The sequence below is a fragment of the Pavona decussata genome, unplaced genomic scaffold, assembly GCF_977016875.1.
Source record: "Pavona decussata unplaced genomic scaffold, jaPavDecu1.1 SCAFFOLD_37, whole genome shotgun sequence".
In the NCBI taxonomy this organism is placed as follows: Eukaryota; Metazoa; Cnidaria; class Anthozoa; order Scleractinia; family Agariciidae; genus Pavona; species Pavona decussata.
Window position 1 is genome coordinate 2693089 of NW_028145459.1, and position 17495 is coordinate 2710583.

Below are 17495 nucleotides of genomic sequence, written 5' to 3' on the forward strand. Positions count from 1 at the left end.
ACGGTTTGAATAGACGTGATGAATTGTAATTTTTTTATTTTAATTTACTTATTTCCTTATCCTTTGGTACCACCTTGTAAAGGTCATTTCCGCCGCTCCTATGTATTGCAACATCCTCCATAATAGACAATATAATATTGTAATTTCATTTATATAATTTAGTAACATCTAAACCTGAAGAAGGCTGGTTTGGCCAGCCGAAATATTGTTTTAAAATATATTACGTTGTGTCAGCTTTGCAGTAGTCTTTGGACTTCTCATCGTCTTATTGACGACACCGAAAATTAAAACGTTTGTCTATTTTCATACAATGATTACACATTCGCTTTAATGATTTAATTTTAACACTAATGAAAATGTATTTTCTGATAATGAAGGGCAAAGGTGTAATTACTGCTTGGTACATGGTGTTTGGGCAATTAGTTTCCAGTCTTTCACTCCTCCTCCGAGCCCGCAGTGCTTTTGAACTTCTGCTAATCTAAATGCATAGCGTGTTCTTCTGAGTCACAAACCAACCAACAAACAATTTCATGTTAAATTGACTTTGAAGATACCGATTCTCTTTAATACTTTTGAAAATAAGTGAAAAATCGAAATAAATTAAAGGATTTATATCGGAATTCAAGTTCATTGTTAGTTGCATACCTCTATTTATTCACGCACAAAGTGACACATGCCAGGACATGCCTGATCTCTCATACAGCAAATGAAGCGCCAAGATTTGTACTGTGTGGTGCTCTCCTTTGAATCAATGAAACGTTTACAAGGAAAATAATTGAATATTATCTAGCAACGAATGGCCAGGTGTTTAGGATTGATAAAAAAAAAACCTTTTTACTGGCCAGTATTTACATACAAATTAGAAGAAAATAGGGAGCTAAAGCAACGACGACGGCAACGGCAACGAAAACGTAACCCGAAAATGTATCTTTATTCATTTGAGCTACTTCGCGATTATTTCGCTCAACTTTTACAAAAATGGCCAACTATCCAGGAACCAAATTGGTAGGAGTGGCGTACAATTTAAGAAAGAAATTGAAAAATTCACCGTCGTGCGTTCACGTTCTCCACAATACCTTTAAACCTATTGTTTTGCGGCGTTGTCGTTGCTGTCGCCGTCCTCGTTGCTTAAGCTCGCTTATGAATGTATGGTTACGGAACAGAGCTCACAGGGACGTCAATAGTAGATCCAACCTCTTTCCCAGGGAAGGGGAAAGGAGAGACCCCGGGAACAAGTTTGTACAAGATCCAGTTATTACACTCGTGCCCCTTTCTCCTTCGATAGGTTACAGTTGGACAATCTTTCAACGCAACAGAAAAAAACTTAAAACGACGCTAATGTTTAAAGTAATTAAAAGGTCTTCTCTGGAATACTTGCCAAATTAATTTGATCCGTAATACGCAAAAAGTAATGCAGAGGACAAACATGAATTCATGCCCAAGCCGCGTAAAACTACACGTAACTTGCAAAGTTTTAATAGCTATAGCGGGGCATTTTTATGGAACAGCTTGCCTGAGGACCTTGGGTGATTTAAAAGGGAAATCGACCGATTTTATAATAACGGTCAAGCAGTTTTCCACACGGCAACCTTGTAAATCAGTATTTTTGTTACTGAAGGTTTTACTGTGTTGAAATAAATAAGCAAATTTAATCATCATTATCTTCGTCATATACATATCCTGCATTTTTAACGAATTCACGAAAACCTGTCGCAGCAAGCCACCTTGCAGAAACTGAACTTTATGACAGCACAATGCTTACTACACTGGCCAACGCCTTCCGGGCCTCTCAACTCGACGTTCCGGTTAATATGACGGGAAGTGCATCAGTGCTCAAAGTATATCACAATGGTGGGACCATTGGCCAAACTTTTTCCGATTTCACCGCTTTTATACAAATCAAAGAATCATTTTGCTTTTGGCAGGCTAACTGATGAGGCAGAGGGCGCTCGAGATGGTAGATGAATCTCCAAGGATTGACTAGTAACACTCCATACGCCACAAGACGAAAAACGATGAGTCTTCGAGCGGATTTTCACACCAGGTATCTAAAATCTTAACCACTGATAGAAATACTAATACATGGAAAGAGCGAACCATCTTCTAATGTAAATGGGAATAATATTGCCAGCAAACCAGTTTTGAACATTTAGCTAGTAGGAAAATATAATTTTTCAAAACTGTCGAATCTTTCCTATCATCTTTCTAGCCCTTCAGCAAACAAGCATTTTACCGTGCTCAGCTTAATTTTCCGGTTAAAGCTGAAGGCGTACTGAAATGAAACCACTCATGGAAACGTTTATTTTATTAGTAATATTATTTCCGACCAAAGTGTTCGGCGATTTAGCCCTGATGCCCAAAGAACAGATTCAACCCTTAGTGGTCAGGAGTAATTGTGGACAGAATTTGAGTAAACGGCTAATCACAAAACGTAACAGATCACCCTGAAATTCAAATATTCACTTGGGAAATTTTCATCCCTTCTACAAATTAGAACAATTTGACCCTAATTTAGAAGAGTCAAATTACTCCTCGAAATTTTTTACTCACTGAAATAGGCCATCATGTTTGGGGCCTTGGTTGGGCCGGGATTAAAAGAGGAATTTTGAATTTATAATTTACATTGTAGTAACAGCGAGTGAATACCTAAGTTTTGTTATACCAGAAGCTGCAGCTAAGTCAAGGAACTTTTTCTTTAACAGAAACAGCATAAATTTGTGATGATGCCACGAACAGTTGAGGGAAACATTTGTTTGATAGTCATACGGTCGTTCAATTTGCTGGTTTGGTGACGTTTTCTTTTCATAATATATATTTCAAAACATTTCATATTAATTAACAACTACTGATGGCTTTATATGAGAGAATTTCCATGTCAAAGTTCACTATTCAAGCTTTTAACACGGATTTGCTTATTATTTTACTTTTAATTCTTGCTCTCGAAAGAATAAAAAACATGTGGCACTGAATTGGCCTTGATAAATCAATGCCCAAGATTTTTACTTATTGGAATCGACGTTAGGTGCAACTGACTGTTACATCAATGTTGTGGGATTCAGTTTAAGATCACGGGTAAGATAATTTTTTCTCATTTAAACGGCGTTTCCGAAAAATTGAGCAATTGATGGACCAATTATAATTAACTATAATTAACTTTTTTTTTGGTTTTACGAACCAAACCCACCCGTCTATTTGTAGTCTAAAAAGAGGGCGGATATCGATGAAGTATTAAACGATTTTCCTTCTGGACCGTGCAATAATGTGGGTTATGAATAAAACTGTGAAACGAGAAAACATGATAACCGACTTAAGGAATGCTGTACTAACAGTGTCACTGTTAGAGACAGATCCGGCATTGGTTTGTGTGTTGCATGTCAAACTTGCGGTGAAAATTAACATAATTCCTCAAATGGAACTACAGGCTAGTAGTTTATTTTGTTGTATGACTGAGCTGTAGTTTCAACTTCGAACTGATCATGAGTATGCGGATAAAACAGGCCAAATGAAATCCTAAACCGATGAATGAACGCCGGTGCTCCTCATAGACAGCTCGGTCTTTGTTTAATTTTCAAATTTCTCAAAAGGAAATTTGTGTTATTTCGTTAAAGCCGTTATCAATCCTCGAAGTGGAAGGAATTCATTGCCAAACAGTTTTAAAGTGCAGAATGTTTTGAGAGTCATTGTCTGTGGAGTGACACGAACCAAGCAACAAGTCTTCGGTGTATTTTGTGAGGAAACCTAATTTCTTATAAGCCTCGTGATTTCGCTTAGTTTTCCTCGCCATTTTTTACCTTCGACCGGAAACCGGTATTCTGTATTGTTTTTTGTAATGTGTGTAGTGGCAAAACAGAAAAAAGAGATCATAATAATGAAAAAAAAAAAAAAAACAAGTTCATCACATAGTCAGTCACGAGCGAGCGGAGATTTGGCCGCATGACCACTAAAGAGCTCTAAGTGTGTAAACGGAATCAGTAACAAACAAACCCCGTGCTACTATCTATTCTATTCTTAAAGAAGGCAAGAGATGTACATGTATTGTGTAGAATAGCATCTATTCATTACTTTTTGGCTACTGGCTAGTGACCCAGGAAACCTAAGGAACTTATTGTCAAACAGATTCTGACGAACGTGAGGAAATGGTATTTTGGTCCCGTTAGTTGGGTGCTCAGTGCGTAGGTTGTAAAATACAAGCCGTTTATTCTAAACATCTAGTCTTTTAGAATATCCTTGAAATATCAATTTAGAAACTTCACACAAAGTTTCATGCATGTGGATGTAATATATCCTTGGAGATACGCTGGCTCAAGTGAGCAAGTTCTTACTACATGATGCTAAACCTACAAAAATTGTTCAAAAGTTAAATTTTCGTTTTAATGGTGGAAAAGTTTGTTCCCAAACCCTTAAATGTTAAATTTAGAAATTAACAAGATTTGTAACTCGGTTTAAGATAGGTTTCTAAATTTTTAGACGTTTTTGTGAAGTAGTTAATTTTGTGTACAGGGAACGAACCCCGCGTTACGCCATCTTGGCGGACATGTGCAAACATACTGAACCTTAACGAAAAGGTATTTTATCGCGATAATTACGTCAGGAGGACCTCTATGGCCTAAAAATTTTGCTTAGTTATTTAAGGTTACTAATTTAACACTCCCTAAAAGTATGAGCGAATAAAATTGCTTCTAAAGCAAACATATTTACCAAGACTGCAAGCAAAGCAAAAGAAGACGAAGGAGAAGAAGATGAAGAAGATGAAGAGAGAAAGAAGATAGAAGTCACTACAAGCCACTTACCGTGGCCCCAAAGAGAGGAGAATCCGTTGCGCTCATCACTGATGCACGAAGGGCATAAAAAATGCCAGCCTTCTAACTGCATGGAGATATTGGTAACACTTTACTATAGTTTGAACAAACGGACTGAGCGTGCGACATTCACTGTCTGTGTGTTGCAGTGCATTATGTAGGGAGTTGGAGACGGTTCACTTTAAATAAGAACAGAAACCTCCTCCGCTGAGATAAACCAAAGGGACAGTGCTTAAGGCACTGTACGAATTCAAAAAATCTGCCTGCCTGACCAATTACGAATAAATCGTCTTTTTTGGGGCCGGGAAAGCTTTCATCTTTCCGTTTTCAACAAAACAGGAACATTCTGTAACCATTGAAACAGTCCCACCCTTTATTCTTGCTCTGAGCAGAACTCTCACTGTAAAAACATTGGGAATTTACGATAATTGAAAACATATTAGTAAAATTGCTGTATAACAGCAAATAAAGTCCTTTGAAAGAGATGGCACTGTGCTCGCGTCCCAGGTGGTTTACGTAACTAGAGCTTAATCAAAGGACTCAGGAATTTGCATCCCAAGAGATAAAAGAAATTGCTGTTTGCCGACTTTCAGATGACTAAAATTTAAAATATACTAACCGTTGTTATGGAAGAAAGACAAAGAACTATTAGAATTTAACCCTTGCGGCATAAAAACAAAACACCTTGCTTGAAAAGTATAGAAACTAAAAAGTGCCATGTTTGTTTTTTTAAGGCGAACGTTTGAGTTTTCTGATTGTCGTTAAATATATTACGGAAGCGCGATCTTAAGTATAATGTTATCCCCGTTAGTTTTTAGAAAGCTGCTTAGCAGGATAAAATAATAAAATAGACCATTTGTACAACAGGTTTTAAGTCTTGCAACCAATTTTTTTTTCTAGAAATATGCTTTATCCATTATGATTCTTCGCATAGTTTAGTCATTTGTTGAACTTGTGTTCTATAAAATGTTCACTGAATGTTATAAATATGAAGGATTAAATATCGTCAAAGCCTTTTTTTTGGCAAGATTGGGAAAAAAATAACCTTGTTAGTATACTGATCAAAGTTCGGAGAAAAGCATTTGTCTCAAAAGTTGTAAATTTGTTAAATTGTCATTGTTTGGTGCTCCTTGTTAACTTTCCAACAAACAAGACGTAGACGACGAGCTTTTGAACCATTTTGCTGACGTTTTGGCTTAACATACAAAGAAAACACTGTTGAGGGGTTTCTTTTTTTTTTTTTTTTTTTACATCTGTCACGTTGAATCGTATGACCAGTATAATATATAGCCCTCTTAAAATGCTCCTCTCCTTAAGCAAAATTAGGTACTAGCCTTTGCTTAAGTGCCGACGTTTTATTAATGAATGGAAAAATAAGACGATTTCTCAATAGGAGCCATTTAGGTATTTCCGCAAATAAATTAATAGCACATTTTAGTTTCAATGTAGATTAAACTTTCAGCACTTAGGGCCATTTGTCAGAGCAACCAAGTTGGTCACCACAATAGCGCATTGTAATTAGATAGGCTTATCGTGGTATGAACGCCGCTTAGGCAAAATCATCGTCAAATCATTGAAATTCAATATTGAAGGCAATTTTAAATCCAACTTCAACCACCCATGTCTGGGTTCATCACTGATGTATACTTTTGAATTGTTAAAACGCAGTTGATGGAAAGACGTTTTAACTGCTCTTTATTTGATCGTTTGTTTCGGGTTTTGGTGTAATTAGAACATGTGGCTTACGGGCGGATGTCTCATGAAAGATGGGCCCTGAGGCTAATAGAAATCGCTGTTTATGGTTATGTTTGGATAATGTCCATCCTCACCGGAATGTTCTAACAAGTGGCTCTTTTAGATAGAAAACGAGTGTTTACTGGTAGAGATTTGTTGGAAATGTGTACAAACCCATACCTTCCAATGCATCTATTTAACAATGCTTTACCCGCCAATGCTTCTTGCAGCTTTGACAGTCTTTTCGCTTTAGGACATAATTGGGCATAAATATAGTGAATACTTTCACAGCAAGATATTTTTCATGGCACTAGTTGGCGTATATATTTTTATTTGTTACAATGTGCATTCAATTAATCCACTGACTTAAGCGGCCAACTCAGTCCAAGATTTTCCTGTAGCTGCCACTTCCCACATTAGACAGTGTTCAGCGCAGTTTGGCTGCGAGGAGAAACCAGGTAAGAGACAAAAGGCGGATGATCAGTGTAAATGGGAAAGAACTTATCATATCCCCTCATTTAATATCAAACGACATATTTTGGTCATCATCTCTGAAACTAAGAATTAAAGTTGTCGTCAACAATACGCGGTCGTCAATCAGACAGAGGTTCTTGGTCTTGACTCGCATTTTCAGGAGCGACCCCAAACCAAAACTGCCTCCAAAATACGCAGAAACAACCACTGCATGTTCTCTGTTTTACTTGAACGGCTAAGAACACTTTAGGATTTAAACCAAAGGGATAAAGCTTCAGTGATATAAAATCACTGACAGAGTGTACAAGATTGTCTATGGATTTCAAAAGGGTCAAGAAACCAACTGTTATCAGCTCGAGCGATCTGTTTATGTGTGTGTCCGTGTCAATATAGGCTTTACTGTTTATAGATCATGATGAGATAAATCTAAACGACTAATCCATTGGTGGACGACGGCGATGATTGTCCAAAAATAACCGTTAACTTTCCAACTTGGCTTAATTGAACACGCCAGCGCTATGTAATGGTTAGATTTCTATCCAGAGGAAAATAACATTTTCACTTATGAATAGAGTCGGAAAATGTTAGGTATTCTACGGCTTTCATTTTACATTTGTGTTCAATTAAACCAGTCTTTTTAAGTCGAGTTTCACTCATATAATGTTTAGTAGATGCCATCCATCTGGGCGGATACGAATGTCTAACCTGAACCTAATAACTTATTTTCTAGCTGTAATAAAATGATGGAACAGGCTAATTCTGCAAATTTTACCATTGCTGCATTGTTGGGCTCAGCAAGGCCTCAGCAAGAGTTGGTCAGAGATACTGCTGTATTTCAAAATAGTCTTCATGGAGGGGAACGAGGCAGTCTTCCTTGTATGATGGAAAGCGATGAGGAAGATGACCAGGAATCGCGACTCCAAGGTAAAAATAAAAACATTTGGACTGATCGATGTGTCTCAATGGCAAGAAGTGTTGGGTCAGATGTCCACCTAAATAAACTATGCATTTTTTTCTGTTTATCCTGGAAACTGTAAGTCCAACTGATTAATGCATGGGTGTAAGAGGATGGATCTTTCGGCTTAGAATATGGAGTGAACAGAGACATTTCCTTTTTTCGATAAACGACTATGCCTATGATACACATTTTCTATCACTGGTGATTACAATTATTTTAAATTTTTCGTTGAATGTTCTCCCATTTGTCCTCTTTGCTTCTGGAGTAATCTTTTGTCGTCCAAGCTAATTAATTTAATTTCGAGGCTGAGAGCGATTAATGCTTTGTTTGTATCGATATTTTCAGATAACCGAAATGAGACAGCCAAAGAAGAGGATATTCGAGACTCAAAAACCACAAGGAAGTCAGCTAAAACGAGAAGAAAGAGAACTGCGTTCACTAGTTTCCAGTTGAAATGTCTGGAGGAAAAATTCATGATGAACAAGTATCTCACCATCGCTGAAAGAGATATGTTAGCAAAGTCACTTCAACTCAGTAATAAACAAGTAAAGACTTGGTTTCAAAATCGTCGCACCAAGTGGAAGAGAGAAAATGTTGGAGAAGCTATTCATTTGGCTTATGAAATACAGAGAAGTAGCATTGGACCTTACCACCCCCCTTGGGTGCCTATTTGTCATTGCCCACCACCCCCGCCAGTGTATAGAATGAACACAATGTATTCTTGTCCTACGCCAGCCTTTATTCCACCTCACGGAGCTCAATAACATCAGTAGATGACGCAAAGAAGCGCCGCCGCTTTTGAGATTTCTCTAGAAAAGCTTTTGACGCGCCCACACAAGAACCAACAACATGTTGTAAAAAAGACTGAAGTTTTTTTATTGTATATTAAACGTTAATTTTCGTAGAAACTTATTTGAACGATCAGCTTTGGTGTGTTAAACAGCTCTGCCAGGGTGTTATTATTCCTTTTGACAAATAGTTCATTAAGTTTATTAACAACTGTCATAGAATAACCTTATCGGCTTCCGATGTCGCAAATGAAGCCTGCTTCACGGCAAACCAATAAATCTTTTAAATAAAGATTCATTTTTCTATAAACTGATGACTTGCCTCAGTGTGTTCCTAACACTCATGCAGGTGAACACTTTACTGATAAGTTTACTTGCTTCCTGCTCAGTTGAAATGGTCCCAGTTATGAGTATAAGATCAAATAGTTCTTCCTTTTAATATAGTCTTCTAGTTTCGAAAATTATTAAAAGCACATGAGAACAAAAACACATGTGGCAATAGTTAACTAAAATACAGTTAAATCTCAAAACGAATTTTGCCATACAAATTCTGATCAGTTGCGTGACGGTAGTACCAGCTTTTTGAGGACCGTGCAGTCAATAACGTTACACAGTATCTAGCCATTTCCTTCGATGTAACAATTTTAATTGTAATCTTATTTTTGCAAATCGTCTGAAAAAAGATATTTCGGTCATAAAATCCCCATTCAGAAATAATTGATAACCTTAATTAAATTCACTAGGCCAAACCACAGTTGTTCAAAGCTGATTGGATAAGCTACGTATCCCGTGGATAAATCTGTTTGAAGCGGATAAACGTAATTCAAATGAACACGTTTGGCTTTAAAATAGATACATTTTATCCCCTGCATAGGAGCTAATCCATTGGATAAAGTCACCCCAGGCTCTTAGAGCAACCAGGTCCACTGGTTTCTAAAACTCACTTAATTCATACACTAAACATTTCCTATATTTGATACAGTCTTTTCTCTTGTTACTGGCATGTGTATTTGATACCTCAAGCGTTGGATGAAACACTTTCTTTCGCGCGTGCATGGCCTCGTCCTGTATTTCCTGCACCGGCTTCCTTAATTGAAGTAATCGCCTTTTGAGTGTTCATCCTCTGCTGGAGCGCTACATCTTGATCTGCTGATTAACAGTAGCAATGTTCGAAAACGTAGGCTTCAAAAAACGTTTTTTCCAGAGTATGAATGTTAAGGCTCTATTTAACAAACATCAATTCAACGTTAACAGTACAGGTGTAACAGAGGAGAACCACAAAAACACAACTCTAAATGACATTGAAATTCAAAGATCTTCAATGTCTAGCTAATGTCTCATCATTTGGCAATTTTGAGTAATCCCTCTCAATAATTCAATTAAATTTCATTTACGTTTTGAAAATAACACATTCCGTTTACAGCTCAATCAACTGCTACATTTTAGTATTTTTTCAGTCCAAAGACATGGCCCTCCTAGATCAGCTACTGTTATCTGTGAATATGTTGTGATGCCAGGTGCTAAGGAGTAACCCCCCCCCCCCCCCCTTTCCACCCCGGGCTAATGAGGCCCTGGTAATGCACAACATTATTCAAAACAAATAAGGATGTATATGTTTATGAGGCATCTCTGTGGTTTGGCCAGAATATTACACATGCGCCAGCCTTGGACAGCTATTTTTGTATTATTTTGCTTCGCCTACAGACACAGGAAAAGAAAGAAAAAAAAAAATAAAACCTGGCGTGTAGACAGTGAGACCACAACAGCTTAACCAATTATGGTGGCCAGCTATTATTGGCCAGCTTCTCCACGGGTAGTTTCGCTATACAAATCACAGAGATGCATTTTTCTGGACCTTTGATGTTACGTTAGTGATTGATGTACTGATTTGGAATCAAGGCCATAGTCATGTAATGCAAATCTCCATAGTCTAACGCGAATCAGGCGGTTGCATCATTCAAATAAAGGTACAGTGCAGCTGTGATAGCATTTTCCATTGGTGTTGTTTGTTTTTTATTTGTAACGTCAGTTTTTAAGCAAGTGAAAAGTCTTGAAAATTGCCTCACTTTTACTCTCTTGCACGCTCATCTGGCAAACGTTCAAGAAGTCCCGGGAAGAAGTGTAAACAACTGACTGAGCAGTCATTTTTTAAATAGCCGAGGGGGGATGAGGTAAAGAAACGAACTGTGGCGAGCTAGCAGAGGGGAAACTATGCTTCATGACTTTTCCCATCAAAAATGAGTTATCTGATGGACGCTTTTGGTTCGGCGTTTAGATAATGGCGTAATTCGTAATTACTTTGGTCCATACATACGAGCATTTCATGAAGCCAAAACGTTTGTCTGTATGTATCATATTATTACCGACCTTAAGGTAGCCAATCACGAATTTTGTCACTATCATAATTCCCCTTTTGGTTCACATTCATGAGCTAAGTTCAGAATCTCTAACATAGCTTGATTATTTTCATAAGCTGATCAAACAGCGTGCAGTCTTCATTGCATGACAGGCGTGCCAAAGCACATCAGTTTGCTTCGGTTCATAATTTGAACCCAATGCCATAATTGCCCACTGATTTTCAGCAGATCATATCGCAGTAATGTAGCGCGTTCTTCCTCGCTAAAGAACTTCTTCTTGACCGGTGATTAAGGATTACCTGGCTAATGTCAATTTCCACTCTTAAAAGCTTTAATCACCTCATAATAAACCACTATCTCGAGAGTAATAAACGATTATAAACAAATACAAGATCAGACCGAGATATGGCTTATCGCCTTATGAGATTAAAATCTAAACGGCTTTCGGTAACGTTGGCGCACATCTCATTTAGTTTAGGCCTCCAGATTGAACACGTAGACCAATCAGACTGGAAATGGAGATAATCTACACATCTAAGCAAAAAAGGATGTTTTATGCATTATGATTGTTCGAAGCGGTTATTCGGCTGCTGACACGCGACGTTTCAACATTTCAACATGAAGGAGATGCGTTTGAGCAAGAGAAATCATGTCTCGATCTCTCAGCAAAAACACTCTATTGTAAAAGCTTTGCTTAGATCTTTTAAAAGTACCTTTTTCAATGTGTTGAGTTATCTTAAGTCTAAGTAAAAGTCAAGCTTCAAGATGGCGCGGCAAAAGGAAAGTGCAAACTGATTTCAGCGATCATGATGATAACTTTCCAATTAAACTCTTAGCGGGGGAGGGGGGTCTGTATCTTCAAACAGGCGTCTTTCATCAAGTGCAAAAAGACGGGATTTACTTGTTTTATATTTCTTTCCGCTATTTAGAATCCTTGTTCATTTTTCCGGCGATTGTCAATAACCGGGTATTCTTCTCAAAAAAACGTGATTGCATGTTTTTTCATAGGCACTAATTTTTTCAGGCTGCGCCACATCCCCTGTGCATCAGACGAAAGTACTTAGCAAGTGTGTCTCTAGGTATATTGGTTCTGTCTCCTAATTTAACTGGTGGTCTAAATACTAATGTTAGCAACCACCCAGTAGCTTATTCTTATCACCCATGATCTTGATCAAAAGAATAGCAATTACAATTAAACTGTTAAAGGAAAGTTACTTGGTTGTGTTGTTAAACAGCTCCGGAAAACGTCGGAGGTGCAACCTGATAATCACAGAGATAAGACAATTGTCTAGCGATGCGGGTATGGCATTCGCTGAACTGATAATTCCAAGTTCCTTTGCGCATTCAAGGTATTAACCGCCTCGATCACGCAACCATTAAAATTGATAAATCTTATGGGGATGTCTTCTTGTTATCGCGTATTAACGTTGTTATAACTGAGAAGAACCTATCAGCTTTCTAGACTCATATTTAGCACGTTTTTACCTAAAGTTTTGTAAGCTATAATTGAAGTTGTTTGGTTTTCATGAAAGTTTAGAACCGGAAAGAAAAATTTGAGCGATGATCAACTTACTGCTACGAATGTATAATAGATCTTTTAGCCGACCAAGCATTCGATGATCTCATTAGCCTCGAGTCATATCGAGTGACAAGCGATTAGTTGTCTGTTTACAGTAAAGTCCGGGCATTTACCGGCTCTTTGTGTCGTAAAGTGGTCAAATGTGAAGGTAAGCAGACTCTATCTTAATTGGCTGTCAAACAGATTATTATAGTCCGGATACCGCTATAATAATATTTAGCAATTACAAATAGCTGTTGCCCGCTTCAGTAAGGGCGCTTGTCTCTACATGTGGACATCACGGGCAGTTCATGGCATCTTTTAGTATAAACGCAATCTTGGGGAAAACAACGCAAATACCAGAGGAAACAACAGATGTCGTGCAGCAAAGGCATTATAGAAATGACTGTAGAAGAGAGGAAGCACAGATCACAGGTTTGTTCACTATTTTAAAGCATTTATTTTTTCAAGGGAAGTACAATGTCATGGGAGTAACTTGTTTGATTTGTAGCTTTGGGTTACCTTGAAAGAAATGGAACACGTTCAGCTTTGACTTGGTATTTGTCTTCTTTGCTTATTCCCGAATTTCATGCATTTACCAACCCTACTTAAATTTCATCATTAAACCTCCAAAGAAATCTTTCAGCGGCATCTTGCACTCGTGGCATTTTACCCGACTAAAAACGTACAGCAAATTTCCATTTCTTTGTCTTGCGCAAAAGCTCAGAATTAAATATATACTTTTCTGATCGGCAGAACACTCTGCAAAATCTGTAGAGATGTTTGAGGAAGACGAAGACATCGCTGATGAAACAGAGCTGCCAAGACAAGGTATCCACATGAACAAGGCGAGAAGAAGGAGAACTGCTTTCACCAGCAGCCAGTTAAAATCTTTAGAGCAAAAGTTTCGTGATAAGAAATATCTAACTATCACCGAGAGAAACAGCTTGGCTGCAAGTCTTCGTCTTACAGACACTCAAGTCAAAACATGGTTCCAGAACCGCAGAACTAAATGGAAAAAGCAAATGGCGCCTGATTTTGAGGCGAGCTTGCGGTGGGAAGAAATGAACCCCATGTTTTGTCCGATACAGACAGTGCGAGTTCCTTGTTATGGACAACTAACGCCTCCATTACCGTACAATTTGAATGTTATTCCACGATTTTGTCCTTCATCAAATCTCCAAGTACTCCCCTCAAACTTGTCATTGCATCCTTTCGTGCCACCCCACGGACTGTATGGCACGAGTCACTGAAAACTCATATTTGAGGGGATTTTAATCGCGGATTTGGAACAAACTCATTCCCAAACTAACGTATGATCAAGAATCTTTTCATTCGAGACAGATCGGAGGAAATAAAATTGTAAAAAGGTCGTGATTTTAATGGCGTACAAGGTAGGCGACAACTGTTAAACTTGACGAGGATAAGAGGTACTCTAAAAGTGGTGGTCCGTCGTTTGCCTACTTTTTTTTCTTATCGAGGAATGGGGTGGAGCGAAAGCCCAAAGTAGACGGCAACAAAGTTATTGGAATTTGACAACGTTTTGTACTGCGAATCTTTAAGAAATAGTTTAGAATAAAAATTAACGTAGGTTTCATTTAATATCATCTTGGCTATCTTATTAATTCGATATCCTAAATTGTAGTTTTGAGAATATAACTTCATTTATGTAAAAAAAAGTTGACCATTTTTATATACATGTATATATTGAAAGCTAGTTTCCCTGTGTTGTTATAATTCATTGTGTTATGTAAGTAACGCGAAATAGTCTGTCACGATAATAACAATTTGAAAAACTTGTCATCAGCCTGTAATGCTGACGCATTTTTAGACAACCGCAGAAAGTTCTCAAGCCACAGCATCCCGTTTGCAGAAAATTAAGATCTCCACAAATATTTAAAGCTGCTCTGTAAATATAGTCTTAAAGTTGTTAAATAATATAAGAGATAATAAATCATTGTTACATTCATAAGTTTGTTTCAATCCACTTTCATTGAGTTGTATTCAGTTAAATTCCTGAAACTTATAGAAAATGGGAACTTTGGAGGAGGGAGCTGTTTTCTGTTTCTGACTGTATAACACGGAACATCCGATTTTTCACAATTTCTATGTAGCTACATCAAAGGTTGCCAAATTTTTTATACCTTTTCCATTTTTTTCTCCAAACATACGAGGATAAACCAGAAAAAAGCACTTGTCAGCTATGTAACTGATCTATATACGTATTGTTCTTTGCTTTGGCTCGATATGACTAGCCACGATCATGCTCGCGGCATTACTGAGACTCGCGATTTTCAGTGCTGATCTGGGGCAAGAAATTTCACATGCGACGCCTCTCAAGCAAAGAACAGGATTTGTTTTGTATCCAGCTAAGGGTAAGAGATATAGCTTGAGTTCAGGGATTGAAAATATATTCCTTGCAAATGCAGTTATTATGGACCGGAAGGTTAGGTGTACTGTCTTGTTCATATATGGATGTCAGCTCTGCCATGCATCTGGCCGACGTGTATCTCCCGTGTTCCCATTGTTCGAACATGGGCTCGTAACTCTGCTGCTAAAGAAATATCCAATTGTTCAAGTATCGAGCTAGGTAAAGTTGATACGTTAAGTGCCTTGTTAGGCAGACATAACAAACTCCGGTTAGCTAATTAATAGTAGGCATTGAGATTTGAAAAGTTCCAAAACCAGGCTTCATTCTCCCAGATATACGTTGTAAATATTATGATTAGTCTCTGTTTGGCAATTTGTCAGAAAGCCGCCAAAATAGCTATAGGAAATGGAAGATTTGTTTTTGTTGATGGAATGGAGAACCTAATGGCCGACTGAGATAATCTGAATAAGAGACTTTGTCATTCTGAAATGAACATTCTTCCTCTTTTTTAAGAGCTTGGCAAAAATCAGAAAACGATTGCATCAAACCAACTGACTGACTGATGTGTGAAGGTCATAACTGGACATTTAGGCAAACAGTTCTCTTGCCATCTTCACGTCTAGCTTCGACGGGAGTTAGCTATCTTGGAGTGACAGTAAATGAATTAAGGAAGTCAGTAACTGAAGGATTTCAGGTCTAAGCTTATTTTTTGCTCATGTGGTCGTCCAAAATTAAGTTTGAAATGATGCCACGGATTATTTGAATCCGGAAGATGTTTTTTCCTAAATTTAGCTTTTTTTCGTGGTTTGGTTCTGGCATTTTAAACAGATATCTTCGTCTTATTTGATACGGAATTGTACTAAGATTTTCAAAAGCTCTATACTAATTCACTGGGCCCTGACAATCTGCAGCTGCATTGTTTCTTAGGTTTGGGAGCATTGTTCTGTTGCCTGTTCTTTTGTCCTCTCGACCAACCAACCAAGACGTCGCAAATGGTGCAGGTCAACCCCAAAATTCGCTTTGTACGAACTACTAAGACACTTAAAAAGGACATCGATTAGCATCATAAACTGAGATGTAGATATATAACCTTTGTGATGTGCTTGTCGTCAATAAAGTAACTTATACAAGCCTAGAAGCACAAAAAAGTAAAAAACTGATACGATCCTTTGACTTTAACTCGGGAGACTTTGAGGTTATTTTTCCCCAAAGGAATTTTTTCATACTACTCAGCTTTTCCCATTTGACTTGCGTGTTGTAGTCTAGCGTTCATCGCTTCTATTCGATTAGCCTTTAATACTATTAAATGCCTTTCAGCAAAATAACTGACTTACTTAACAGGGCAGTGGAGCCAGTCAGAAAACCAAACAATATTTACCAGTTAATTAAGAAGAGTGATTTTACTCTCGTGTTAACGAGGTTTAGCAGAAAGGTTTTTAGTATAGTTGACATTTTCGTGCCAAGAATAGCCTCTTCTTTTTCAAGCGTTGTGGTTGTAGGGAGTGAAGGAAAAGGTGACACTCCAAAAGAAAAAAAAAAAACGATATTACGAGGACCTCCTGTGCAGCGCTCGCGGCACGGCTGGCCTTGAAAAAGCTTCCTCTAGGAATTAGAAATATCTATTCTTGTATGAAAGACACGATATATTAGCGTCGATCCCTTTGGTAAAATGATAAAAAAAATATCCCTTTTTATGACGTTGACGAGAACTAGTTTCCACGAAAGGCTGGTTTCCATGAAAGGACGTGGCATCCGCCCAGCAAATGACACGCACGCGACGTGATTTTAATCATGAAAGGGGCAACCTACGTGAGGTGAATTTTTAATGTTTTGGGGTCAAAATTGTGCTGAAACTGAAATTAAGGAGTTTCCTACTGCACGGAAAGCCCTTGGAACACCAACAGAAAGGTCTTAAGTGATTTTATAGAAGGGACAACAACTTGTAATCAGTTTAACGATTTTTCCAAGGCAAAAGGGAAGACCTTGGTTTTTGTAATCCTATTCTGGTTAGCGTAGTCAGAGGCAATTGTTTATAAATTCAGAAAATTTTTAGAGTAATATTTAACATCGCAGAACCATGATTTTGGATTTATTGGTTTCGTGGAAGGATGCACGCTGGCATCTGCCGAAATAGCAATGGCACGAATCCAATCGATAACCAAACTATTTTCGTTGTAAGTCCTTGGATGGCTAATGAGGTTAAGGACAACAGTTCTACGTAAATCCTGAAGGATTAAAAAGAAAACAACCCCATAACTTGGAAATAAACGCATTGACAACCTAAATGGAAACTTTCAACTTCATTGATGTTATTAAAATCAGGTCTTGGCCTTTTAATCCTCTCTTGATTTCCAATACACCACTCATCCCTTTACAACAAGCATAGGTCACGACAAACTTGCACTTGCGTTGCTGTGAATTCCAACGAGAAATGCCTGAAATTAGCACCATTTCTA

General features: G+C 37.9%; 2 protein-coding genes across 3 annotated transcripts; both read left to right on the forward strand.

Moving 5' to 3' along the window:
• Positions 1 to 1896: 1896 nt before the first annotated feature.
• LOC146484021 (homeobox protein ceh-19-like) lies at positions 1897 to 10707 on the forward strand. 2 transcript variants are annotated; one of them, XM_085105096.1, is made up of 3 exons: positions 1897 to 2044; positions 7738 to 7931; positions 8311 to 10707. In XM_085105096.1, exons 1-3 carry the CDS (start codon positions 1962 to 1964, stop codon positions 8727 to 8729), a joined length of 696 nt encoding a protein of 231 aa, XP_084961222.1. In that variant the 5' UTR covers positions 1897 to 1961; the 3' UTR covers positions 8730 to 10707. The 2 variants fall into 2 exon arrangements, with proteins under 2 accessions (XP_084961222.1, XP_084961223.1); XM_085105097.1 differs by lacking the exon at positions 1897 to 2044 and adding an exon at positions 6377 to 6991.
• A 2042-nt stretch (positions 10708 to 12749) lies between these two features.
• On the forward strand, positions 12750 to 14634 carry LOC146484022 (homeobox protein HMX2-like). The gene is made up of 2 exons (XM_085105098.1): positions 12750 to 13103; positions 13425 to 14634. Exons 1-2 carry the CDS (start codon positions 12980 to 12982, stop codon positions 13919 to 13921), a joined length of 621 nt encoding a protein of 206 aa, XP_084961224.1. The 5' UTR covers positions 12750 to 12979; the 3' UTR covers positions 13922 to 14634.
• The last annotated feature ends 2861 nt before the right edge of the window (positions 14635 to 17495 follow it).